The sequence below is a fragment of the Asparagus officinalis genome, chromosome 6, assembly GCF_001876935.1.
Source record: "Asparagus officinalis chromosome 6, Aspof.V1, whole genome shotgun sequence".
Taxonomy (NCBI): Eukaryota; Viridiplantae; Streptophyta; class Magnoliopsida; order Asparagales; family Asparagaceae; genus Asparagus; species Asparagus officinalis.
The window spans coordinates 72,898,585-72,925,653 of NC_033799.1; the positions used below are offsets into that span (position 1 = coordinate 72,898,585).

The following is a 27,069-nucleotide window of genomic DNA, read 5'->3' on the forward strand; positions in this document are numbered from 1 at the left end:
ACCTCAGACTCTAAGCTTTTATTGCAAATCACTTGAGTTTAAGTTTATTGTTTTCAAAGAGCTTCAACTTTCATTTGCTTTCACTGTTTCTAAGTTCACATCCCAAGCTTCAATTGCAATCTCTCCTCTTGCCATAGGGCTACTGTCAAAGAGAGAGCTTTTCTTCTAATTGTGACTGTTGTGAGCTTGATCTCATGGAGATCTACTGTGTATTTGTGAGATCTCGAAGGAGATCGTTGTGTAGAAGAAGTTCCGGCTTCCAAACCGGGTGTGTAGTGGATTTCTCCTCGAGAGTGGGGAGCGGGGACGTAGATCAGCAGACCGAACCTCGTGAACACATCGCACGTCGTCAATTGGCTAACTATTTCTATCCCTACTCTCTTATTATTGTTATTGCACTTCTCTTTGAGTGTGGCTTGTTGGAATTAAGTTTTAATTGCATTTTATTCATCCATTAACCATATTCACCCCCCCCCCCCTCAAGGTATGAGCACATGAGAAAGGAAACAAATCCAGGAAGCTATATTTGCATTGAATAGAATAAAGGAAGGTTCACAAGACTATTCATATGTTATGCTGTTTCTTAAATGGACATAGACCCTTATTATTTTTGGATGAGACCTTTTTAGAAGACAGATACAAAGGCATGCTCCTCATTGTCATAGCATACGACGGTGACCAAATGATATTTCCATTAGCTTATTGCATATGCGATTAGGAAAATGTAGCTAATTGGAGGTGGTCTCTGCAAGGTTTGTGGTCCATATTATATTAAAGGTCAGACCCATACAATCCTCCCTACCAACTGGTAGTAATTCCTGATACCCACAAGGGATTTCAAGATCCTGTGAAAGAATATTTTTCTAAAGCAATTTGCTCAAGATGTGTTTTACACCCGGTAAAAATTTAGAAAAAAGCTAAAGGATTTGGGAATGAAGTCAAAGGACACACAAGTTTTGGGGAATTTGCTCAAATGTGCATGTTATAAATATAGTAAAGCAGAATAGAATGATTATATGAAAGAAAATTATGAGATATCTCCAGTTGCATATGACATTACAACTAGTTACTCTCTAGATCAGTGGGCAAATGAATTCTTTGAGGATATTTCTCACTCATGGGCTGACATGAGAAATTGGTTTCTCTACTATTTCAATGCTTACTTTCCTTGCCTTTGCAGCAATTGTATCTCTCCTCATCGATCCGGCCCTCTCTCCAATCATTACGATATTGATTTTAAAAAAATAGCAACTATAAAGTATATTTACTAAAATTTTAATTTGAATTTTAGATTTTTAAATTTTATAAAATTGTGAAATTTATTAAACTCAAACTTATTCATGTAAATCAAGAGTTCAAGAATTCAAATGTATGAGAATTTTGGTATTTTTAAATATGATAACAAAAATTAAATTTTTTATGAAGCTAATTTAGTTTCCTAATTTCTAAATTTTAATTTAGATTTTTTGTTTTTAAATATTTGTGAAAATTTATGTTTAGTTTTTAAAAATTTTACAGCAATTAAATTTTTCCCAAATAAATTAATTTCCAAATTAGCAAATTTAATTGAATTTTTTATTTGTTGTTTTTAAATAGTTGTGAAAATTTTTTTCGATACCAAACAAATTATGTTAAAAATAAAATTAATTTCAGTAAAAATTGAATTAAATAATACCAAAATTTTAGTAAATTTTAAATTACTAAATCTTATTTTATATCATATTCACAATTTTTCAAAGTATTTCAAGTTATTTCAAAAATAATACCAAAATGTTATTAAATTTCAAATTACAAAATTAATCTTACCAAATACAAGTTACCAATTTAAAGTATCAAATCTTACTTTAATTTAACTACCTAATTTAGATTGCATTCACAAATTTTTAAATTATTATAATTCAAAATATATATAAAATAATAATAAAATTTTAGTGAGTTTTAAATTACCAAAATTGTGAAAATTTAGTTCATATTTTTAGATAATACTAAAATTATAATCTTTACACAAATAAAATTTTTACTAAATTTAAAGATTTTAATTTTAATTTTTTAATTTTATATAATTGGAAAATTTTATTTTCTTATTTCCAATTTTAATTTTGATTTTATTACATTGTAAGATAGTTGTGAAAATATAATTATGGTTATTTAAAATATTTCTATAATTAAAATAATGTTAAACTTTTAAATTTGAATTGAAATAATTTAGTTTCTAACTTTGAAATTTTAATTAGAGTTTTTTATTCTCTATATAATTGTGAAAATTTTATTCATATATTTTAAATATTTCTCAAATTAAAATTTTTGCCCAAATATTTTAGTTACCGAATTTTTGTCAATAACTTTTGGTTCCATGATTTTTATACCGTATTTATGTCAACAACTTTTCAATTAAATAATACCAAAATTTTAGTAAATTTCAAATTACCAAATCTTACTTTAATTTAGCTACCTAATTTAGATTGTACTCACAAAATTTCAAATTATTTTGATTTTAAAATATTTCTAAAATAATACCAAAATTTTATTAAATTTCAAATTACCAACTTAATCTTATCAAATACAAGTTACCAATTTAGACTACCAAATTTTACTTTAATTTAACTGCCTAATTTTGATCATGTTCACAATTTTTCAAATTATTTTAATTTTAAAATATGTCTAATATAATACAAACATTTTATGAAATTTCAAATTACCAAAATTGTGAAAATTTAATTCATATTTTTAAATGATACTAAAATTATAATTTTTACCCAAATAATTTTTAACCAAATTTACAATTCATAATTTAAAATTTTTTATTTAATATAATTAGAAAGTTTAATTTTCCTAATCTAGATTTAATTTGAATATTATTTTATTTTTAGATAGTTGTGAAAATATATTTCCAGTCTGGGACATGTTCTCTAACCTCAATGGGGGGCGGGGAGGGTGTGCTTCGAAGGGGGTTGAGTCATCAAATCTTTAAATTATGTTCAGATAATAGTGACTGAAACACAATGAAATATAGATGAATTGCGATAAGATCGTTTAGCACGGTCTAAGATACTAGTATATTTTATTAGTTAATCTTTGTAGCCTAAAGTCGATAGGAACAAAAAACCTATTGGTGATTAATTAAAAAAAAAGACAAACAAAGTTCTATGATTCAACATAAGTATTAATGAAAGAACATAAAAGATGCATAACAGAGGTAAGAAAATCAAAAGGACAAGAAACATTGATAGCGTTGCATGAGTTGATAGCACACCTGAATTTAAAGTGCATATAAATGGGGGTAATTAGTTAAGAATTAAGACATGAATACATCTACTGAACAAGAAAGCGCGACTTATGACCTATATTAAAAAAATCCACTACTTATGATAAATAGCACAAAATCCTCTTTACAACATTGTGCGAGGGGGAATTTTTTATGAACTTTGCATAAACTACAAAAATAAGATCATACATTCTTTCTAAGCATTAAAAGATCAATAAGAGTCCTCCTGATTCACATTACAAAATACATATTAAAAACAATCTTTAGTTCCCAAATCAAATTTAATCTTTAATTCCCAAATCAAATTTATACATACTCTTAAATATCAAGACTTTCAAATAATAACCTTCTTATAATCTATTATCCTTCTCTTTTTCAACGATTCAAGAGACAAACCAAAAATCAAGGGCCACGAATTGAACATGAGACATAGACCTCAACTCCATAAAAAATAAATCTTTAAATCTAAAAACTATTTGACAAATATTATCCAATGTATGCACATGCACATACATACACAAGTCATGTATACAATAAACCATCTGACAAACTATATAACATATTTCAGAAACCATGGTGTTGGTGTAGGAATTTGGTTTAGTAGGTGATATGGTGGGTTGAAGGAAATGGATAGCCGTAATTTATGGTGTAGAGATAAAAAAGAGGTTATGTAAAGGGAAAAGGAAGGAGTGGTTAGTTAATTAGATCTATAACATATGCAATTAATTAAATAAGTGTTGGAACCTTTAAGAGCCTAAGAAACTAATTAAAAATTATTATTATGATGATTTCTAATTAATTTAATTTAAGACTCATTGAATGGGACTTTGAGATAAATTAAAAAATAAATAAAATAATTAAATAAAGTTAGAATTATCAAATTTAAGAGGGGTAAAAAGAGTAAGTTTTAGCATTCCAATCCTCTTTTATGTGTAGTATAGATATAGATTCATCCATTGTTACAAAGAAAAGTAAAATGGTTGAGTTTTGGGGTACTGTTAAAAATTAATTTACATGGGAAAAAAATATTTGTAAACTTTTAAATCTACAAAAAGTTTCTTCAAAAAAATGCAGAAACTATGATATACTAAAAATTTTACACTAGAAGTGCTGTTAAAATATTTTAGATATCCCTAATAGTTAAGTAGTAGATGAGCAAATAGTGGGTAAATAAAATTGACAGGGGCAATTAAATATTCAAAATTTATTACGTTCTCACCTTAAGCCAACGTTATCGTCATGAAAGTTTACTATTCTTATATGTAATTTATTTAGTTTCTTGGTTTTATTATTTAAGTTAATAAAGAGCTCTCATTTTGTATAAAACTGGATATTTGTCACAGGAAAATAATTTTTTTTGGTAACAAGGGAAGAGAAACTAAGCTAGAGACACCAATCTAAGAAAGCAATGCTCCTAGCGTCTTCTTGAAGCATCCGCCTCAATTCATTAGGGGGAGGGGGTGGGGGGACCTGAAACTCTGATGACCCAACCTCGTGCATCGCCAAACTATCCACACATTGATTGCCCTTTCTCCAAATATGATAAACCTTGCATTCCCACTCGCACATCAACAGGCTTTGAATTTTCTGAAGAATATTAAAGTTCTGATCAAGAGATTAGGTCAGAATAAGATAAGGTCATAACCCAATTTGAGACCCTACTCAAACAAAATATATATCGGAATTGAAGTTACAAGAATTCAATTGCTCATTCATGTTCTCTTTATCTTTACTTTCATAATAATATATTGTCGTTTTTTTTTTGTTTATCATATCATTGTTAGTGGCTTTGTTTAAAGTTCTGTAAATGGTTTATTTTGATTTTTTGCTACCTGACATTATAATTTTTTTTTCATTTTGTCATTTTTGGATTGTAGACAATGCAAATTGTGTTTCTACTTAAAATTCTATTTGATTAACCTGAGCAAATTAAACTTGAACTCAACTCTAATCCTTAATTGGAAATGACACCAATGAAAGAGTTTTTTTCCCTCCCTTTATTGTATTAATTGAATACAATCTAATCAAAGTCAGATTAATCCTTTAGAGGGCATGTTGAGTTAAAATAATCTATTTCCCATCTAGAGCATGTGCGACATTGAGTTAGAGTTGTGATTCATAGAACTCTATTTTCAGAGTTGATCTTCAATCAAATCAAACATGCAGGATCTGCACCAATATATTATAATGCAAAATTTTTTATAGAAATAAATCTTGTCAGGATAAGTTTTTTTTAACTTAGATATGCACGAACATAAAATGACAAATTTCAAGTGTATTTCTAGACAAGAGGGAAAATGTCGTAAAAAATATTTAACATTTGACATAATAAAAAAAGACCCAAAAAAAAAGGAAAAAAAGGGGGAAAAAAATCAAATAGGACCCCACACCACAAACTAAAAAAAAAATGCTACGGACACACCACCCGCCTCCCCACCTCCTCTTCTTTGTCCTCTCTCTCCACCTCACGTACTGATCCTTGTCATCATCATCATCACTTCATTTTATCCTGCTCGCTTCAGAGGCGACGATGTAATGAACGCTGGGGCACCAATCTCTCCCTCTCTCTCCTGTCTTCAATCGACCTCAAAGCCATGGCCGATTGCAGCTGCGTTCTCAAGGCGAGCTTCAACCCCTCAACCAACTCTAGTCTTATCCACTATTTTCTCGAATTAATTCAAAAATTTAGTTCTCTATGGGAATTTCTGAAAAAGCTTAAAGCTATGTTTCGTGTCAACCTAAAACAACTCTCAAGAGAAACGCGTCTTCATAGCCAAAAAAGCTGTCGTCTTGATGTACACTTTTTTTTTTTTGATAGTATTATCATTTCAGTTATTTGGCTCTGAAATTGAATGTGAATTTCTTGCTTAGTATTATCATTTCAGTTATTTGTGCTTTCTATACGATCTTCCAACAGTAGGTTATGCTTTGCACCAAAGCCTCAAATATATTAGCTCATTTGAGCGATTGAATTGCAAGGCAGCAAAAAAGGCATCATCAGTATGTAGATTTTTTTGAAGAGTGAGCTCCATCATGTTATCGCTTTATGCCTACGGCAGCTTCTAAAGGCNNNATGCTTGGAGTCGATGCATATCGTGGGGGAAGGTGGTAGCTTGCGGTTGCTGGCGCTTTCTCTCCAGATATTCGAGACGATCCCCCACTATCTGATAACCTCGCAAGCCTGTTTACTAAATATCTCCTTAACATGGCCAGTATAATTCGTTAGACGCTAAATACCTCATGGTTCCGCGGCCATTCGTTCTGCAAAATGAAAGGCAAAGAGAAAGGCAAAAGAAAGGAAACGAAACGAAAATCCATAGGCTAATATGTTACATAACCCCCAGTATGAGCATTTGAATATGGGATGTAGCTTTCTTGCACTCTTTTGTCTTTAACACTTACCATGAATGATTTGATAGTTCATTTGTGGAAAATTCTGAAATTGCTCAAATGTTAATTGAATTGCAGGTAGTTGTTGGAGATCCGATACGTTCTATAAGAGCTTATCAGCATGTTTTCTCTAGTCATCACAGGCCATTTTATGGCATTTCCCCTTACCGGAAATGGCAAGTTACTCTTCCAACCGCTGTATCTTCTACATACAGTCAACTAACCTTCATGCCTATACATGGTTCCAAGGGCCTCTATAGGCGGTCAAACTGCATGGTTTTTGGTTTGAGAGGTCGTTTAAAAAGCTGTCAACGATCCCTTCGGAAAAGATTTCGGACATACGCTGAGCTTGACATTGCCAATGCCGTAGATGTAATCAATGATCTGGGGTTTGATACTCTTACTTTCTTGATGGTTACTGTTATGGTTGTACCGGCATTTAAGCTGCTTAAAGCTAGCCCGGTGAGTAATTTCCTGAAAAGACGTTTTGCTAATATGATTTTCATGATATTTTAAAATATTATTGGTGATTCTAGATACTCGATCATTAAAATTTTAGTGATGGAGCTCGAGAAAAATTTATACTGTCAAAGGTCTGCATAGATTAGATATTGTCGCCATGTAGTTGAAAAAGTTGATTTATGTCTATAATGATGAACTGCAATCTTTAGGTGCTGCAAGAACGCAGCTCAAGTAGTATAACCACAAACATTTATGTCCAATAGGCACGTCTAAATATTTTGACACACTATTGACAAAGACATCAGATATTTCCTGTTGTGGAATTATCTAGTCTAAATATTTAGATGATAATTAAGACACTATATTGGCAAAAGTTCTATCGGTGCATGCTAAAGCTTTAAATTATTGAGTAGAATTATCTGACGGTGCTGTCTCTCTGCCATTTATGGGGTTAGAACAACACAGAATTTCTATCCCATGTGTAAGCATATTAGTTGTTGAAATAGACTGGAATCAATTCAGCACAAATCAGAAGTTTAGAAGAGGTCCCCTTCCTTTGGCAGGTGGAAATCTGCTTCATGTTTTCCTAAGAGTTTGGGTGAGGTTTTGCTAATGTACTAAATATATATAGAAAGTAGAAAACTTAACTTTCTGTAATTATCTACAGATGCAAACTCTTTTTTAATATAGCCTGTTTACCCTGTATTTGAAGGATAACCCTTTTATTCCACAGCTACAAAATGTAAATAGAGAAATGAGTGAGTTGGATGGATTAGAGAGTATACAATGAAGAATCTAACTTTACAGAAACTAAAAAGACCCTCTACAGCTAGTTCATGTTATGCTGCATGGTCTTAATAGACGGATGGACAGAGAGAACGACCTCAACCTAGAGGAAGTCATAAAAAATGATCAAAAAGCTTCTTGTGATTGGGGTATCTCCCTTAACAGAACTCTTTGGTGAAGAAGGTTTCTAAAAGGCCACATGGAAAGAGACAAAGCTTGATGGTTATATTCGAAGATGAACTTCATCTATCAGAAATTTACAGTCATTACAAGCCAGACGTGCACCCATCTTTCTTACTCATGCTATGGAGGATCTGCAAAAGGATTCACAAAAAGCAAGTCAGCAACCGGCTATGGTCTAATCATCCTAGACTTTGTGACACATAAATTTAATATGGAATTAATATCATTAAACTAAATTGTAACATTGTTTCTTAAATGCTTCATCTGCCTAGATATTATTCTGTATTATTATGAGAGACAAACCTGATTCAACTATTTCGGATTCGATGAAGCAACATATATTTGATACAGAGTCTCTTTATTTGTTTTATCTTTCTCTATGTTAAATGAGGTTAAAAGTAATGCTTCCTTCTTTTTGAATCTAGAATTTCATAGTTACCTTGTTCTTTTTGTTTGTAATTTTATTTTCACTCCATTGTGGAATAAGCTCTCACTCTTACTTTCAGATACTTGGTTTCTTCTGTGCGGGCGTAATACTTAACCAATTTGGCTTTATCAGAAACCTCACAGATGTTAAAGTTCTCTCAGAATGGGGCATTCTTTTCTTGGTAGGTGGTCATTCACCATATTCTTCTTTTCGAGTGTTCTTTTGCCTACGTGTATTGTTGTGTTCTTTTATTTGGGCTAGTAAACATATCAATCATTTTTTATGGCATATGACTTTTAAGTGATGGGCTTCTCATTAGTTTTTAACTTCTGCTTTGATCACTATATCATCTATATATATTATGTAAGTTTGAAATTAATTGACAGGGAGAATGGTGGGATGTGACTTTAAATTGCTTTCTAAAAGTCTGAAACACACAGGACCTGGACATGGATTTGTGACACATAAGTTCCTTGAAGAGTGGGACATATGATTACAGTTGCACTGCAGGCACGTGCACCCACCCACCCACATACACATAAAGAGGAAGGAGGGAGGGAGGGGGGAGGGTGAGTGGGAGGGAGCTGGGGTGGGAGGGAGTATCTACACATAGACATTGTCATGTTTGAAGAAGTCCAGACACAGAACTCTAAAAACATATAGCATTAAATATCACATATATCTATTAATCTATGTTAAGGTTTTTCCTACTGTAATTTTTAATTATAATTGTAGTACATACATTTACGTATAGAGAAAGACTTGGCTAACACATGGGCACGGTGTGTGTAGGTGGGTGGTGGATGTGGGTATGGGTGTGGGTGTGTGAGGTTTCCTACTCAAAATTGTTTTATATTTCATGTTGAAGAACATTCAAAATAATAGTTTTATTTATTTATAATGATGCATCCATTTTTCTGTTTGATATTTCTGGTGTTTAATTTAGAAAACTGCAGCTTTTCGAGATGGGGTTAGAACTTTCACTAGCGCGTCTTAGAGCTCTTGCAAAGTTTGCATTTGGAATGGGATTGACCCAGGTATGGTGCTGACACTTTGATTGTTGTCGGTAATTGTTGAGCTTATGTCCGTATTATACATAAATTTCTCTTTACTTGAGCACATGGTGATTATACATTTTGCGCAGTGAATGTGAGTATTTTTTACTAAATTAATCCATAAAAATTACAATCTGCGTTGCGCCAACATGGAGTACCATCTGGTCACTTGACGGGAAATTGACACATGGAAAATTTCTATAGTACATGCAAAATAAAAATATCGTGTTTGATGCATGTGTTTGATACAATATAACTTCAGATTAGAACCGTGACATGGCCTATAACCAGGGATATTTTTGTGAAAATTTTCAGTTCTTTTATGATATCCCCGATTTTTCTTAATAATAATGCTGGAAAGATAGAACACGTATGAAGTCTTTGATATTCAAGCGCAAACTCTTAGTAGACATATCAAAGGCAGCAAATTCAATAAACCGTTACACAATTGGACCAATGAAAAGAGAAAACTTGAAAGAACCATATCTTGTTAAGTGCATAAAATGAAATTATAAGGATTAAGGAACATATTTAGCAAGAAAGTTACTTCTGCAGAGTCTGAGGTGTCCAAGTAATGCATATTTACTGCAATTGTGGTTCGATAAAACCTTTTTTTAGCTTATCACAGATCTCTAGCTGCCAGCATATAAAGGGTGACATAATTCTTAAGCAGACACCATAGATCACCATTTATTTCTTTACTATCAGAAAGTGAACATGAGGATTATATGAAAAACTTAGATAATGGTCATTAACGAAGCATGTAAGACATGAAGAACATACATATTGGATTCTTTCTTTTGGAATGTTATTTCAGGATCTTTTTTCCTTGTACTAAAGAATCAGGAGAAATTCTGTCAGATTGCTTCATGTTATTAGTGCTGATTAGCTTCTGACACTGAAAGTGAATAATACCTGTAAAGATAAAGTTATTCTATCTAGTACTCATGTCAAACTTGTTAGCTAGACATCTACTGTTGTCTAACTTATGATTCCAAGTTTGATCAGCTTGATCCATCAGATAGGCAGCAGGTCCTGTTGGCGTTATGAGTTGGTTGACTGTTAATGGTTGCAGGTACACTAGGACTATTTTTAAAAGAAATTCTATTGGCAGAATAAGGCCCATAACTAAGCATGGAGATTTGTGTAGTTGCACCCTTCTTGATTACCATTTCTGCCCATGATCCCCTTCAACTCCTCCAGACTAAAACAAAGAAAAAATTGATCCCAAGTAAACCAACAAAAAAAGAAAAGAAAAAAGCTGCACCCCTCAATGCACAGACAAACTTATGTTCTTACCACAGCCACCCATGCATGGGCTGATTTACATGTGAAAGAACACCCTCTCTATGTGTTAACTCATAGATGTTGCCTTCCAATCCTATGATGCTGACATAGTTTGGTTCTTTATCTTGTTGAAGGTTGTATTGTCCACCCTTGCGTTTACAGCATTTGAGCTTCCTCCTAATGGGGCTATTGGAACCAAAATTCTCCAGTTCCTTTTTCATTCAAGATCTGATCTGGTGAGATCCTATTGCTATCACTTATGTACCCAAATTTAAATGAATATACTGTTGTCTCTAAAAACTTAAAATTTCAGAGCTTTAGAAAATGTGTTATATGTCACATTCTGAAGGCGTGTAAGCATGATAAAAGTGTAGGCCAGATTATTTAGATTTAAAATTTTGATTCTAGATTCACAGTCTCAATTATTGGTTTAAATATGCAGGTCAACATTAGGAGTGTTGATGAAGCTGTAGTGATTGGAGCTGCTCTTTCATTATCCTCTTCAGCTTTTGTTCTGCAGGTGTATATTTTATCTAATAATTAACTAGGAGCAAAACAATGAATTTACTGGACATTGACTCTTATTTTTAATAATTATTCGCACCTTATTGTACTGGAAAAAGTCTGATAAGATTGGTTCCAAATGTAGTTTCGTCACAAAATTCTTTTGACAAACATGTTGCTTTTCCTTCCATCAAGTGGAAGTAGTTATAAGTGAAACTATATTGAAAGATAATTGGATTGTCTAATGAAGAATTATAGAGCTTGTTTAGTTGCTTATGGCTTCAGAAGCATAGTTTTCCCTATGACATGTTAGTGTGACAGAGATGAATGTTTTGCCTTTGACCACTTCCGTATCTAGGCAGAAGATAAGAGATGTTTACTATCACCTGTGGGTTTCTATTTATTTGCTTCCTTTTTTGCATGTCTAGATTGTTTTTCTAACATCTTGGGAGCTGTAGAAGGGCTCAGATAGGGATGATTAATTTGAATGCCCCAACTAGATATACATTTCGAGGTAGATTATGGTTGTTCTCTTTATCGTACAAACTCATCCACATATAATGGATGCATATTCTCTATACTGATACACCCTCCTTTGGTCTCCCAACCATAAATGATTCAACATGCTAATTGCTTAGCACCACATAGTAATAAGATCTAAAGATTTCAAGTAGTAACCCTATGCTATTGGTTCTTGGCACAAACAATGTGGAAAGAAATATGGCCAAACTACGCTAAACATAAGTGTGTGCATGGTTGAAAGAAGTTCTCTATTCAGAAACACTTGCTTCAGAGAGAAATCCAGCTGTAAAGTTGATGGAACATTTCAGACACTGTTCACAGAGTAGGAACTTTGTCAGCTTTTCTTTTCTTTAGTGTTTAGGTTACCTTCTTCCCCAAAGTTACACACATTACTACAAAGTACCTGTTACTTCAAAAAAATTATAATAGGTATTGTTCTGGCATGTCAATGGAGTTCAACATCTAGTTTCTTTGCATCCGTTCTCGTTACCTTCCAATTCCCATTAGATATTGTCATCTCATAACTGGCATGCTGATTAGCTATAGTTACAGATCTCAAATTGCTGTGATATTGTTATAAGCCAGTTTGTTAGAGCTTCTAGATATAATACTTATCATTGCTCAACTTTGACATTCTTCAAATATCTCCAGGGAAACAAATAGTTCCCTTCTTAATTTTCTTTTAACGATGATATATGTTTGCATGAAAGTTTCCAAATAATTTTGTTCTTAACTGGCTAGTGATCCTATCAGTTAGCAGTCTGCTATCTAGGCTTTTTTTTTTGCGTTCTATGAAGATTACTTTCATACTTTTGAAGGGAATAAAAATGATGCTATCTCTAACTATATATTGTGTTCTGCACCGCATGATGGTTGATATTTTATTATCAGGGACTTTGTACCTTTATTAACTATGTTATTACCTATTGGAGTAACCTTAAGGTCCAGAATCTGAATTATAGTCTCAAATATTTCTGTGGAGTGGTTGAATGAGTTCCACTAAATTCATTTTTCATAAATGCTACATGTATATCTTTATAAGTTTTTACCCTAAACTTCTCTTACAATTTCCACCACTGTTTCCATTTTTTTTCTCCTGACTTTTTACTTAAAGAGCACCCTTTAGTTTTTCACTAGCTCCTGTGTAGTTATTGTATTCATACTAGTAATGCAATAATGACTATAAAATATGAAAATTTCATTACTATTCAAATTGTACTTGTGTTTTTTTCCTTCTTTAATAACAATCATATTTCCTATTTCAATTGTTCATGTCTTTTTGGTACTTTTTTCTGTTATCTGCAGCACTGGTTACATATACAATTAATACTGTCACTAAGATTCTTCTTGTCCTAAATACTAAATTCTTTATGAATGTAGAAATACATGCACCCATAATATAGTCACACGTTCACCTGCTTACCTTCCACTTTGAATATGTGCAGTCGTTTCATGCCCAAAACTATGGACTGTGATGCTGATATAAAATGCAAGGACTCTTCTAGTGTTCTTATTCTGGTTACTGTTAGTATAAAATGCAATCTTGCGCTATCAAGTAGCTTATGCAAATATCAAGTAGCTTATGACAATGTTGTTAGTGACCAAACTTCTCTGTAGCTTCTTGCAGAAAAAGGTGAGCTTCCAACACGATTTGGTTCTGCAACTCTTGGAATTCTTCTCCTACAGGTCAGTGGTCTTCTGCACCATCATATGTAGTGCCATTACATCATATACGTTGCTTATTATGTCTATGAACATTTTAATTGTTTGTCTAATGTCTGTACTCCATTGGTTGATTTTTCCAGGATATAGCTGTTGTTCCTCTCTTAGTGATACTTCCAGTGTTAGAGAGTCAGGTAAATGCAGATTTTCCTTAGAAGAAATCAAAATGCATATTGTGCAGGTTCCTAATTTTATATTGATTTAGCTCTACTTTCATTTATTACTCATTCAGAATGGATTTTCTTAATGATTGGCTGCATTGGCACCTCAGCACCATACAGGCCACATTAAATACCTTCATTTGCTAATGTGTATGACATTTGAAATATGGGGTAATTGCATAGTAGTCCCTTAAATCATCCTTAATTACCAAAATGTCCTTCAAATCTCTGTATTTGCCAAAAAGTCCCTCAAATCTTTATTTTTATCTCCAATTGGTCTCTCTGGTTAGGTGAACTTATTAACTTGAATGAAACTCCGTTAACTCAAATGGAAATGGATGGATTTCCCATTATACCCGCACCCATATTTAATACTTCCATTTAAAATCTCACCAACCCATCATAATGGTTTTATACCAGCAACCCAAACCCACCAAGCCTTTCTTCTTCAACGGTCAGAAGTTCCCCCAAACCCAAACTAGAATTGTTCCAATGGTTAAATTTTCCTCTAAAACCTATATAATCCTCTAAATTCTTCACTATACTCCATTCCTCTTCATCTCCTCTTAACTTTTAAAACTAAAAAGGAGTTTTACGGGCACTTGGGTAATTTTACATGTTGGGGAAAGGCTTAACTCAACTGCAGTTAGAGAAATTAACATAATCCCTAACAGAGGGACGAATTGGCAATAAAAAATGAGGATCCAATGGATTTTTTGGTAAATACTGAGATTAGAGGGACTTTTTGGCAATTAAAGATGATTCAAGGGACTATTATGCAATTACTCCTTGAAATTTTAATGCAAATTAATTCTATATAGCTTATGAATAAAATATCCAGGATATGCCATCCAAACTTGCAGTGCACTTTCCTGTGAGCTTTTAGAACCTAATAGACATTAGTAAATGGTGATTTGAAGGAACTTCATGATTTATAGAACCTTGATATCGATGTGATTTAATGTCCCTGTTTCCTTCCATAACCAGAAACCAAGAACTTCATAGCTATGACAAACAAATATGTGTTTATACTCAAAACATCTTGCAATTATGTTATTATGGATAATGTTCTTTAAGATATTTCACTGCTTGTGCATCTGAACAGAAAATAATATATGTTTCCTTGCTTGCTACTAGACCATCCATTATCTGATAGTGAGTTTTTTACAGTTCTTTTACTTCAGGCTTGTTTGCAAATGGAGATATATTGGTCAATTTCAGTTATTGTACATGTTCTTATGATCATTTGAATTATTAAAGAGAATGGACCTATATTGCACGAACATTTTCCCCTCAAGTTTCTACAGCTTCTCATGTATCAATATGTTGTGAAGAATATTTTAATAATGTTTTGAGCCTGGTATAGCTGTATTTTATTGGTTCATACAATATTCTACTGGTTTTATACTAAAACAGGATATTATGCACACCTCTTTGCGCTCTTTATATAATAATATAGTATGTACATGGTACAACAATAATCAAAACAAAGCATTTGTCCCAAACTTTGGGGTCGACTACATGAATCCTACAGTTCCATACAATTCTTCTGAGAGCTATCCAGTAAGTTACTCGTTGTTATATCCTTTTCCCACAGTTCCTAAAAGCCTACATCTGGTCCTTCTTTCTCCATTAACTATAATCTTGTGACTTTTCTTAATTGGCGCATTTAATGGCCTCTATTGCACATGATCAACCCATCTTAAACGTCCCTCTTATTTTATTTATCCTCAATAGGAAAACCCTGTAACTTCCTACGAATGCACTCATTTTTTTATCTTATCCCTTATTATGTATCCAATCGTCTATCATACATTCTTATTTATGCTACACTTATTTTCTGCACATGTTTTTCAGTTACACAACATTCTGAGCATATAGCATTGTTGGTCTCATAATTGTCCAATAAAGTTGTCCCTTCCATTTCAGAGGTAGCCACGATTACACAAGACTCCAATAGCACTCCTTGTTAACCATCCTAATTTGATTCGATGAACCAAATCATCCTCAATCTCACCATCTTGATGAATTATTGATCCTGAATAACAAAAATGATAACTCCCACGTATTTCTTGACCATCGACATTCTAAGATTGCATTCCATGTACTCTTATTCATTCAGCTAACAGCCTAATTCTAATTACTGTAGACACGAGTGCTTCTCTCACATTTCTACTTTAAAAATAGTACCTTCCTTAGTCTTAATCAATTTATGCCATCAAAGAACACACACCATGGAAATTTGTCTTGAATATGCCTAGGAAGATTGTCCATAATTAATGCAAAAAGATACGGTTTTAAAGCTGATCCTTGATGTAAACCAATAGTGATAGTAAACATCTTTGTCTCTCCCTCAATAATCTCCAGAAAGAAGAAAAAAGAGAAAAGAAAAAAAAAGAAGCAAATTCACCTGTTAAAGTCCTTCCAATCGCACTTTTGTTACATGGGACATCTGAACAGTAGACATTGATGTCATAACCTTCTTGTGCAAGTTAAACTTAGCATATTTTTTGTGCATTTTCCCCCTTCTATTTCCATTGTATTTTCCTCGACTCTGTTAGCGCTTCTAGTAATATTCTTGACTATATGCTCTGTAGGTTTATATGATTACATTGTCATTGTATTGCTGTCTTTGTCTTTGGTTGCAGAACCTTGTAGAGGAAAGCATTTGGCCAATGCTAGCAAGTGAGAGCTTGAAAGCCTTAGGTGGGCTTGGCCTGCTCTCTCTTGGAGGAAAATTCTTGTTGAGGCGTATCTTTGAAGTCTGTATTAAACCTTTTATGATGATGCAGGCTTGTCTTTAGAATTTTGTATCTATACATGACACTGATTTTGTCAATTATCAATGCTGTGATACAGGTTGTCGCGGAGTCACGGAGTTCAGAAGCTTTTGTTGCTCTTTGCCTGCTTACTGTTTCTGGAACATCACTCCTAACTCAGATGCTCGGGTTTAGTGACACAGTAGGTTATTTTCTCTCAAAGTTATTAAACATCTCTATACCTCTGTGAAGTTTTGACATATGCGGATCTCTTGCCACTAGCTAGGAGCGTTTCTGGCAGGAGCCATTCTTGCAGAAACAAATTTTCGTACTCAAATTGAAGCAGATATTAGGCCCTTCAGAGGCTTACTGCTAGGCTTATTCTTTGTTACCACTGGCACATCCATTGACATGCAGGTAACCTTTTCTTGGCAGCATTTACTTTTACCATTATATGTATGTATGTATGTAGGTAGGTAGTGGACTTCTTGGTATTTCCATTAAATATCTGCTCTGGATTCAGGAAGTAAGTATTTACAATTTCTTAATATTGTATGTTAGTTATTTTTTTATTGGTTACTTATCTACAGGATGCAGTTTTAACTGAAATAACTCTGCACCTTAGCGGTGATTTCATGAGTACTCAAATAGAGCGAATGGATCAGATCAAGTAAAATACATGTCTGGACACACACATAGTGATTCATCTGTATTGTTCAATTCAATTATATAGTACACCTTATTAATTGATATGGCATCCTTTTTAGAGCTCGTCTTGTGTAAACCACTTGAGCTTACACAATATTGATCAAGGACCTGTTTAAGTTGATGTTTGGTACCACAGGTTATTTCATCAGGAAGAATTCTGCATACAATTGCTGCAATTTGATGAGACTTTGTTTCTCCAAACCTTGATTTCAAGTGATTGATAAGCATAGTTCTCCAATTTATATTGTACCGTCTATGTCTTGAATTTTAATGGCTGGTTCAGATAACTTTAAGGAATATTTAATTAATCGTAAGTGGGGTTACAGTGTTGTAAACTGCATTGTAGTGATGGCAACAACAAAACAGCACTAAAAACATAATGTGTGTCGCAAATATTTGTGGTTGAATACATGAATCTTTTTTGTCCGGTCACCTTTGTAAAGGATGACTTCCTCTATTTAATTGACATCTATCATATCCTCTCGTTCTTGTCCCAAGCCGAGGAGGGCTGCATTAGGTATCTGACGGTCATCATAAAAACTTAGACGATCTGGTTGCTTCAATTTGAAATCATAGATTTTGATTTTCATCTAGAGCCTAAAGGTTTCAGTCAGACAACACTACTAGGTGGCTGACTTACACTACCTTACGCCTCATTGGTTACGCAAGAATCGAATCAAGTGAGAATGGAATCGAGGGAGGAATGAAATGCAATTAATGTAGGAATGGAATGCCCATTCTCATTCCCATGTTTGGGCAATACTAGAAAATGAAAGCGAGAAAGACAGTGACATTTCCATTCCTACGTTTGGTATCATATATTCTCAAGTGAGATTGAAATGTCATTTTCTAATAATTCTCCTGCAATAATACAATTTAAAAAATTTAAAAACATCATTAATAATGACTAAATAATTTCAAATTTTCAAATAAAAATTTTATAAAAAATGTTTTTTTATTTTTCTCATAGAAATAATTTTCCATTGGGTAGTTTTAATTTTCTCATAGAAATAATTTTCCATTGGGTAGTTTTATTTTTCTCATAGAAACTAGTTTTGGATAGGTAATTACCTTTTGGATTAATTATTAATTTGGATATACTTTATAATCTTACAATGGAGTTGATTCTAAAGTACATTTTAGATTAATTATTAATTTGGATAAAGTTTAAAATCTTTAGACTACATTTATGAAATATATTTTTGGTGGGGGCATAATCAGAAATAAATATTTCTTGATTCCCATTTAAGTGAGAATGACCATTCCCTATCTTCTCAATCGGAATGCTCATTCCCATATAAAAGGGGAACAAATGGGAAGTAGGAATGAGATTCCCCACTTCCAAAAAGGTGTTATGTTTGGTAGGCATGAATGAAAAGTGGGAATGGGAATTCCCACTTCAAAAAAGGTGTTATGTTTGGTAGGCATGAATGAAAAGTGGGAATCACCATTCAATGCCCATTCCCACTCGCTCCTGCATGCCAAATGAGGCCTTAAAGCCATATTTATGATGTTGATAATGTCTCCTTGGGATTTTAAGTTGAAATACTGAAATCTTATTACCAAATCACCTCTATCCTCACAAGTTCCTTGCATATAATTCCTTGAACAAATCGATAGAAAATTGTGTGTATTAGACCTGAATCTACTCTCAAACCTCAGTCTTCATGATCTGTAACTTCGGGCAATATTGATTATGGACTCTATCTGTTGCTGTTTAATCCAATTTGACACAAAGCCATCTCTTCATCACCTTTTGTATACTTGAATGCTTCAGATTATGCATCCTTGATTACTGTTGCTACACATGGTTTGAGTATCTGGATTATTTGCATGAAACCCTTCGGTCACGGTCAGTACTCTAGGTTGCTGCTGGTCTAAAACTCGATGGTTTAAAAAAATGAAATATCATATTAGTACACTTTCCACATCAAGATTTTTATTAAAATTGCTAATTCATGGGCTGTTGCAGGCTTACAGTTGTAATAAGACTAGTTTAGCTTTCTTACTACCTTTTGATCTCTGCTGTGCAGCTCCTATTCAGAGAATGGGCAAACGTTCTTTCCCTCTTGTTAGGCTTAATTGTTATCAAGACACTGATAATAACAGCAATAGGTCCCCGTGTTGGATTATCTTTACAAGAAAGTGTAAGAATAGGCTTGCTTCTTTCCCAAGGAGGAGAGTTTGGATTTGTGGTGTTTTCTTTGGCAAACAGGTTAGCCTGCAGTGGCATGTGGCAATGCTAATTATTTGCCTTATTGGTTCGTGTTATGTTAGGATCTTTGTTTCTCAAACAGGCTTGGAGTCCTGCCACTTGAGTTGAATAAACTTCTCATAATCGTTGTTGTTCTATCAATGGCATTAACCCCTTTACTGAATGAAATTGGAAGAAAAGCTGCTGGTATTATTGATGAGAAGTTCGAAGTGAAAGAAGTAAGCATTAGATATAAGTCTACTGTCTACATTGATTCATGAATTGTAGGTCTTTGTTTAACTTGAAAGCACTCAAATGGCAGAAAGAAACTGAGATGGTGAACTTTGATGCTACTGAACCTGTGGTCATCCTTGGGTTTGGGCAAATGGGGCAGGTATTATGATTACATACCAGTTTGGAATTTGCTATATTTTAGATGTATTTTGAAGTTTGCATACTGCAGGTCCTGGCCAATTTCTTATCTACACCATTGGCTTCTGGCTTAGAAGGTGACAATGCAGGCTGGTTCTTGTTTTCTGTGTGTTTTAAACTAAGAGATAGGGTAAGAAGTGAGGGCATTCATAGGAGGTTAGATGGTGCCCCAATTGAGGATGACATGGGAGAAAATTAATTGAGATTGTTTGGTCATGTACAACGGAGGCCACTAAATGCACCATTTAGGAAAAGTGATAAGAATATCGTGAATTGGACAAAGATGTCTAGATGTAGAACTAAAAGAACTTGGTTGGAACTTGGAAGACTTTAAGAAAGATATGATAAGCGAACTGAAGGGTAAGGTAGCATTCTCACTCTCCTTTGTTTTTTCTCCAAAATTTCATCCACTGATGAACCAGCGATTGCTTGGTTAAGTTTAATGGAGGAGATGACCTTAATAGAACTGATCGAAAAATTTTGATTCCTGTAGACAGCCCTAAAAATTTGGGATAAAGGCTTTGTGGTGATGGTGGTGGTGGTGGTGTTTTCTATGGTTTGTTTGTATTTATTTAGATTCAAAATGATTTTGGATTTTATCCTTTTAAACAGGCATCTAGAAAGTCAGGCTTCCCGATACTTTATGGAGATGGGTCACGTCCAGCTGTTTTGCAATCTGCTGGTATTTCTTCTCCTAAAGCAATCATGATCATGTACACGGGTAAACAGAGAACAATTGAGGCTGTTCAACGTATACGGCTAGCATTCCCTGCGGTAATAGTTGACTTGTACCACGTTTTTCCTTCTATCATTATATTGTAAATTCCTTGTTTTACTTCTTAATGGTGCATTACTTTGAGACAGCAGACATAATGATATGGGAAAAGGTCTTTTTAGAGACATTAATATCTAACTGAAACTTCATAAAATTTAATGACTTTTATTGTGATATGCATTTAAATTAAAAAAAACTGGATGTTCATGGAAAATATAGCACTCATTGCACCAAAACCGTCTGACTTCATGTTGGAAATCAAAGTATCAAGAAACAATTGTAGTTTCCATCAATTGAATGATGAGGAAGCTGTTTTTATGGAGAACTGGTCAATAATATTCAAGATTCACCGGTGTCATTTTTAGAGAACTCAGACAAACTTCGAGAATTATTTAGTTATTTGCTCTAACTAAGATCTTTTAACAGGTCCCTATATATGCTAGAGCTCAGGATCTGACTCATTTATTAGATCTGAGGAGAGCAGGTGTAACAGATGCTATTATTGAGAATGCTGAGGTAAAAAGTTGGTAGCAATCGCCATAACTTTCTACCGTTGAAACCTTTATTCAAATATACCTGTAAGGATTTTTAAACTGATTATATTATTTGCTGCAGACTAGTTTACAGCTTGGCTCAAAGCTTTTAAAAGGACTGGGTGTCATGTCAGACGATGTGACATTTTTGAGTCAGCTTGTCAGGGATTCTATGGAGCTTCAAGCTCTAGAGGCTGTCAGTAGAACTGAGGACCGAGAAATTGATACGATGAAGCCAATGCGGGTATTTTATTAGTCATGATCATAATTTGCTGATGCAACTTTTATACTAGGGGAGGTAGCTACTTATTATCCGCGTTTTAATTTAATAGCACATACATCTTCTGACCATCATGATTGCATTATATTTCTGTTAATTTTAAAATCTCATGGAAATCAGGTGATGGTCAAAGTTTGACCTTTGCTAAAAATATTACCTCGAGATTCTCAAGCGAGGTAAAAAACTGACAGGAAGATGGCAGCAATCATCAGATCAGGGTGTATGTGCTAATAAATATAGAAAAATGAAAAGTGTGCTAATAAATATAGAAAAAATGGTATGTGCACTACACTTTTCATACTATTTTGTCACTACCACAAACAAAAGAACAGGATCCTTCCTTAAGAATTTAGTAGCGGTGACTCATCATTACCCCACTCTTGTTTATGGTAGTGCCAAGGTAATATGAAAAGTGTAGTACACCTGTCATTACTCTAAATATAAGGGTTAATTGCGGATAGATCCCCTGTACTATAGTCCAATTATTGATACGGATAGATCCCCTGTACTATCGCTGTTGTAGACATACTTCTTGTCTATTGATACGGATAGAACCCCTGTACTATAGTCCAATTATTGATAGACCCCTTCTACTATCACCCAATTGCACATGGAGCCCGGGTGAATTTTTCTCTTTTACCCTCAAGAGGTCTATTTATAAAATAAAATAAAATAAAATTCTCTTTCCATGAGGTCAAGGTAAAAGAGCCAGAAAAGTTATCTACAACAGTAGAACTACAGGGTTCTATACACAATTGGGCAATAGTAGTGGGGTCTATCCGCAATTTATATATACACTAAAGTTATTGGGTCTACAATTGTAGAATGTCTTTTCATAGTGAAAGTAACCATTATATTTAATAAACTTTTTTGCCAAAAATTCTCCAAAGAAAAGTAGCTCAGTTGGTTAAAGTCTTCAGATACGGGTTGTATATTGTAAATTCGAATCTCGGCAACCCTATTTTTTATATAGGGTTATTTAGATATTAGTTCCTCGAGTCTTCAATAATTTCTTAATAGACCCTCAAATCTTGAATAATTTCATATCAGTCCTCTAAATCTCAATACTTACTTAGTAGTCCCTCAAACCCTAAGGTTATTTCAATTTCTTCCCTCAATGACCAAAATACCCTTATCTAATATTTTTTTAAAGGGCTATTTGCAATTTGGCATTTTTAGAGGGTATTTTTACATAGGGTTATTTTAATATTAGTCCCTTAAATCTTCAATAATTTCATATTAGTCTCGCAAATGTCAATAATTTCAATTAAATGCCCGTGAATCTTCAATAATTTCATATTAGTCATTCAAATCTCAATAATTGCTCATAGTCCCTCTAATCCTAGGGTTCTTGCAACTTGTTCCCTCAATGATCCAAATACCCTCATCTAATATTTTTCTTAAGGGTCATTTGCAATTTGGCATTTTTAAGGAGTATTTTTTACATAGGGTTATTAGATATTAGTCCATCAAATCTTCAATAATTTCATATTAGTCATGCAAATCTCAATAATTACTCATTAGTCCATCAAATCCTAGGCTCATTGCAATTGAGTCCCTCAATAACCAAAATACCTTGATCTAATGACTTTAGGTTGTTTGCAAGTTGGCAATAAGTATGCACATTTTTAATCTTTGATTTCTACAAGTTTTTTTTGACACATTGATACCCAAAAATTACAACTTTTTAAACTTTGATACCCCAAACCTTTTTTGACACATTGATACCCAAAAATTACAACTTTTTAAACTTTGATACCCCAAACCTTTTTTGACACTTTGATACCCTAGAGTTTATACATTTTTTTAACTTTCATACCCAATGATACTAATTTTTAAACTTTGATACCTCAAAGTTTGCACATTTTCTAAATTCAATACCCTAAAGTTTAAGGTAAAGTGTAAGGTATCAAAGTGTCAAAAACAAAACCTTGAGGTATCAAGTTAAAATGATATAAAATTTTATTGTAACAGAAATGTTAGGAAAAAACTTTGAGGTAATAAAGTTTAAAAGATCTGATAGAGGTGTAATGTCCATGATGTGTCAGGGAGGGAGTTGTCTTCAGAGACATACTGATGAGCGTGATAGATGTTTGTATTAGTAGAGGTATTATGTGGAACATCTTGAGACGAATCCTTCCAACTTATATAGGATAAGCTAAAAAGCCCTTTCTTGTCGTGATGACAATAGATCACAGTTTATAGTTGCGTTGAGTAGTTTGACAATAACCAATCCAGTGGAGGTGTTTGTATATACGTACTTATATCTTTCCCTTTCGCTGGGCCTAATCTGTGATGAGTAGGGGCGATCATTTTGATAAGGGGTCGTTCACAGGCGTATTGATTGGCTTGACAATGAGGAAGATTCTTCCAACTTACGTAGAAAGGTGTGAATTTTAGGGTAGCGAAGCACCAAAAGAATTGGTATTAAAGTTAAAAGGTGTAAACTTTAGAGTACCAAAGTGTAAATAACCCTTTTTTTGAGCAAGATGAATCACTTTTGAGCAAGATGAATCTTAAGAGAGAAATCATAACAAGGGTTATTGTCGTTATTGAGGGACCAAATTGCAAGACCCCTCAGGATGTGGGGGGCTAATGAGCAATTATTGAGATTTGATGGACTAATATGAAATTATTGTCAAACCCATGACCGTGTGAGCCATATTAGAACCTCCTTACCATCCGGTTCACTCGCATTTCTCTTTTACATAATGAAAACTTGTGGACCACACTTTTGGGTATTAAATAAGGGATGTTTTGCATATAACCCAGTAAACTAATTTATTTTTAAGCTCTCTGAAATTAGGAAAACCCTAGTGAGTTTATTAGCTTTCTCTAGAATGTTATTTATAGTGTTTAAGAAAACAAAGAAGTTTGTCCCTAATCAACGTGGGACTAAACAATAGTAAACAACTACTCTCTCAACACTCCCCCTCAAGTTGAACATACATATTGTACATGCTTAGCTTGTTACAAATAAAATTCACTTGTGTTCTCAAGTTGATGGTCTGATGGTATGTACTTGGCTCTAATGATTCTCTTCTTCATCTTCTCCCGAATCAAGTGGCAATTAATCTCTATGTGTTTTGTCCTCTCATGAAACACCGGGTTCTCAGCTTTGTAAATGGCGGCTTTGTTATCTCCATACAAGCTCATTGGACACTCCGAAGGATAACCAATCTCTGTTAGTATATCTCTAACCTAGATCAGCTCACAAGTCAAATTCGCTATGGTTCGATACTCAGACTCAGCTGTAGATCGAGAGACTACACTCTGTTTCTTACTCTTCCATGATATTATATTTCCTCCAAGAAACATACAATACCCAGTAGTTGACCGTCTGTCCTCCGGAGATCCTGCCCAATCTGCATCTGAGAATCCTGCAGCTCTCGTGTGACCGCTATTTGAATAGAGTACTCCTTTTCCTGGAGTTTTCTTGAGATACCTAAGAATCCTTTTCACGGCTTCCATATGAGGTTTCCTAGGTGCCGAGAGAAACCGACTGACTACACTAACAAAAAATGTATTATTCGGTCTCGCACCTGTTAGGTAGTTTATTTTTTCCTACAAGTCGCTTGTATTCTTCAGTATCCTCCAGTAACTCCCCTGAGTCGATAGTAGTTTGATCTTATCATTCATAGGTGAGTTAATGCCCTTGCATTCTGACACCCCAGCATTTAGCAGCATATCAAGTACATATTTTCTCTGAGATAAGAGAATTCCCTTATTTGATCTAGCTACCTCGATACCCAAAAAATATTTTAATGATCTAAGGTTCTTAGTTTGAAATTGTTGCTGTAGATACTTCTTCAAATGACTAATGTCCTGTGCATCGTCGCCAGTGATCACAATGTCATCAACATATACAACCAAAAGGATCCGCTTCCCACCATGAAATCTCTAGAAAACTGGGTGGTCTTTCAGAGATCGATAAAGACCAAAGGTCTGGACAACTACAGCAAAACGTCTAAACCAAGTCCTCGGAGATTGCTTTAAAGCGTAGAGAGATTTTTTTAACCTGCGAACCTTGCCACACTCCCCCTGAGCAACAAAACCTGGTGGTTGCTCCATATAAACCTCCTCATCAAGAATGTCATTAAGGAATGTATTTTAACGTTTCCAAATGATGTAGTGGCCATTGGTAGCAAGCAGCAAGCGAAATAAGAATGTGGACAGATACCATTTTAGCTACAGTAGAGAATGTATCAATATAATCAAGGCTATAGATCTGCGAATACCCCTTCGCAACTAGTTGAGCTTTAAGGCGAGCTAGCGAGCGATCTGGATTTACTTTGACAGTATAATCAAGGCCATAGCATCTGTATCCTTTTTGAGTCCTAGAATATCCAAGAAAAATACCCTAAAGAGATTGTGAATCTAATTTCGTTCATTGAGGACTATGATTGTGAAAAAAGCACAGAGACCCAAAGATCTTAGGAGGTAAATGAAAAGCGTCTTCAGTCGGATATAAAAGAGAGATTGAGGTTTTATTCTGTAAGACAAATGAGGGTAATCTATTGATAAGGTAGCAGGCTGTCAAAATGGCATCGCTCCAAAAATATTTTGGAACTTGACGATGGAATAACAAAGTCCTAGCAATTTCTAGCAAGTGTTTCTTCTTGCACTCAGCAACCCCATTTTGTTGGGGTGTGTAAGTACAAGAAGATTGATGTAAAATTTTATTTTCTTCCAAATGTTTTATGAAAGAGCTTTTAAAATATTCCTTAGCGTTATCTGCACTTAAATGTTTTAATGGTATAGTGAAATTGATTTTTTAACCTCAGCACAGAAAATTTTAAAAACAGAGAACACTTCAAAGCGACTTTTCAGTAGGTAAATTCAAGTCAAGCGAGAAAAGTCATCCACAAAACTAACAAAATTTTAAAAGCCGAGTTTGGATAACTGAGTTTGGATGGAACAGAACAAAGATCCCATATGTCGGAATGTTCTAAATCAGAAGGGTTATTGACTCGCTTATTGATGCAACTTGGGTAAGAAACCCATTAGTGTTTTTCGAGTTGGCATGACTCACACTCTAAAGACTCGACATGATTTAAATCTGAAATCAAAGTTTTAAGAATTGAAACAGGGCGATGACCAAGCTGACAATGTGCTTCAAAGGCTGATGTGGAGCTGATACATGCCACTTAGGAGGGGCAAAGTTCAGTTCGTACAAGCCATTCCACTCACGTTCAGTGCTAATCGTCTTCCTCGTCCTAAGTGCTTGAAAAATATAATGTGTAGGAAAAAATGTTACTGTGCAGTTTAATGCTTCAGTAATTCTACTGACAGATAATAGATTAAATAGAAATGAGGAAGATATAACGCAGAGGAAAGTGGAATATTATTAATATTGGTAGATCCAACACCCTCCACGGGTGTGGTGGATCCATTAGCCAATAGTACTGAAGGAAAGGAGGTGGTAGATATATAAGAGGATAATATACCTCGGTTTCCAGTTATATGATCAGTTGCTTCTGAATTTATAACCCAAATATGAGACAATGACGATGTAACGTAAGCAGTGGGTTTACCTGTTTGGGCAAGCATAGCCGTAGTAGGAGAGGATTGAGTATTCTTCAATTGCTGAAATTACTGGAGCTGAAACTGCTCAAATTGGCGGC

The 27,069-nt window shown here is 34.1% G+C and overlaps 1 protein-coding gene across 1 annotated transcript in view; it reads left to right on the forward strand.

Annotated features, from left to right (window-relative positions):
* LOC109844244 (K(+) efflux antiporter 3, chloroplastic) overlaps positions 5,722–27,069 on the forward strand; it is a 28,937-nt gene continuing 7,589 nt past the window's right edge. Inside the window, exons 1-18 of the mRNA XM_020413212.1 lie at positions 5,722–5,886; positions 6,734–7,117; positions 8,593–8,694; positions 9,470–9,550; positions 10,990–11,091; positions 11,298–11,375; positions 13,499–13,567; positions 13,687–13,737; positions 16,413–16,526; positions 16,624–16,725; positions 16,806–16,940; positions 19,265–19,446; positions 19,529–19,664; positions 19,748–19,819; positions 19,889–19,987; positions 20,470–20,631; positions 21,059–21,148; positions 21,248–21,409. Coding sequence (XP_020268801.1) covers positions 5,860–5,886; positions 6,734–7,117; positions 8,593–8,694; positions 9,470–9,550; positions 10,990–11,091; positions 11,298–11,375; positions 13,499–13,567; positions 13,687–13,737; positions 16,413–16,526; positions 16,624–16,725; positions 16,806–16,940; positions 19,265–19,446; positions 19,529–19,664; positions 19,748–19,819; positions 19,889–19,987; positions 20,470–20,631; positions 21,059–21,148; positions 21,248–21,409 — 2,148 coding nt within the window. The 5' untranslated portion in view covers positions 5,722–5,859. The remainder of the gene's footprint in view (positions 5,887–6,733; positions 7,118–8,592; positions 8,695–9,469; positions 9,551–10,989; positions 11,092–11,297; positions 11,376–13,498; positions 13,568–13,686; positions 13,738–16,412; positions 16,527–16,623; positions 16,726–16,805; positions 16,941–19,264; positions 19,447–19,528; positions 19,665–19,747; positions 19,820–19,888; positions 19,988–20,469; positions 20,632–21,058; positions 21,149–21,247; positions 21,410–27,069) is intronic.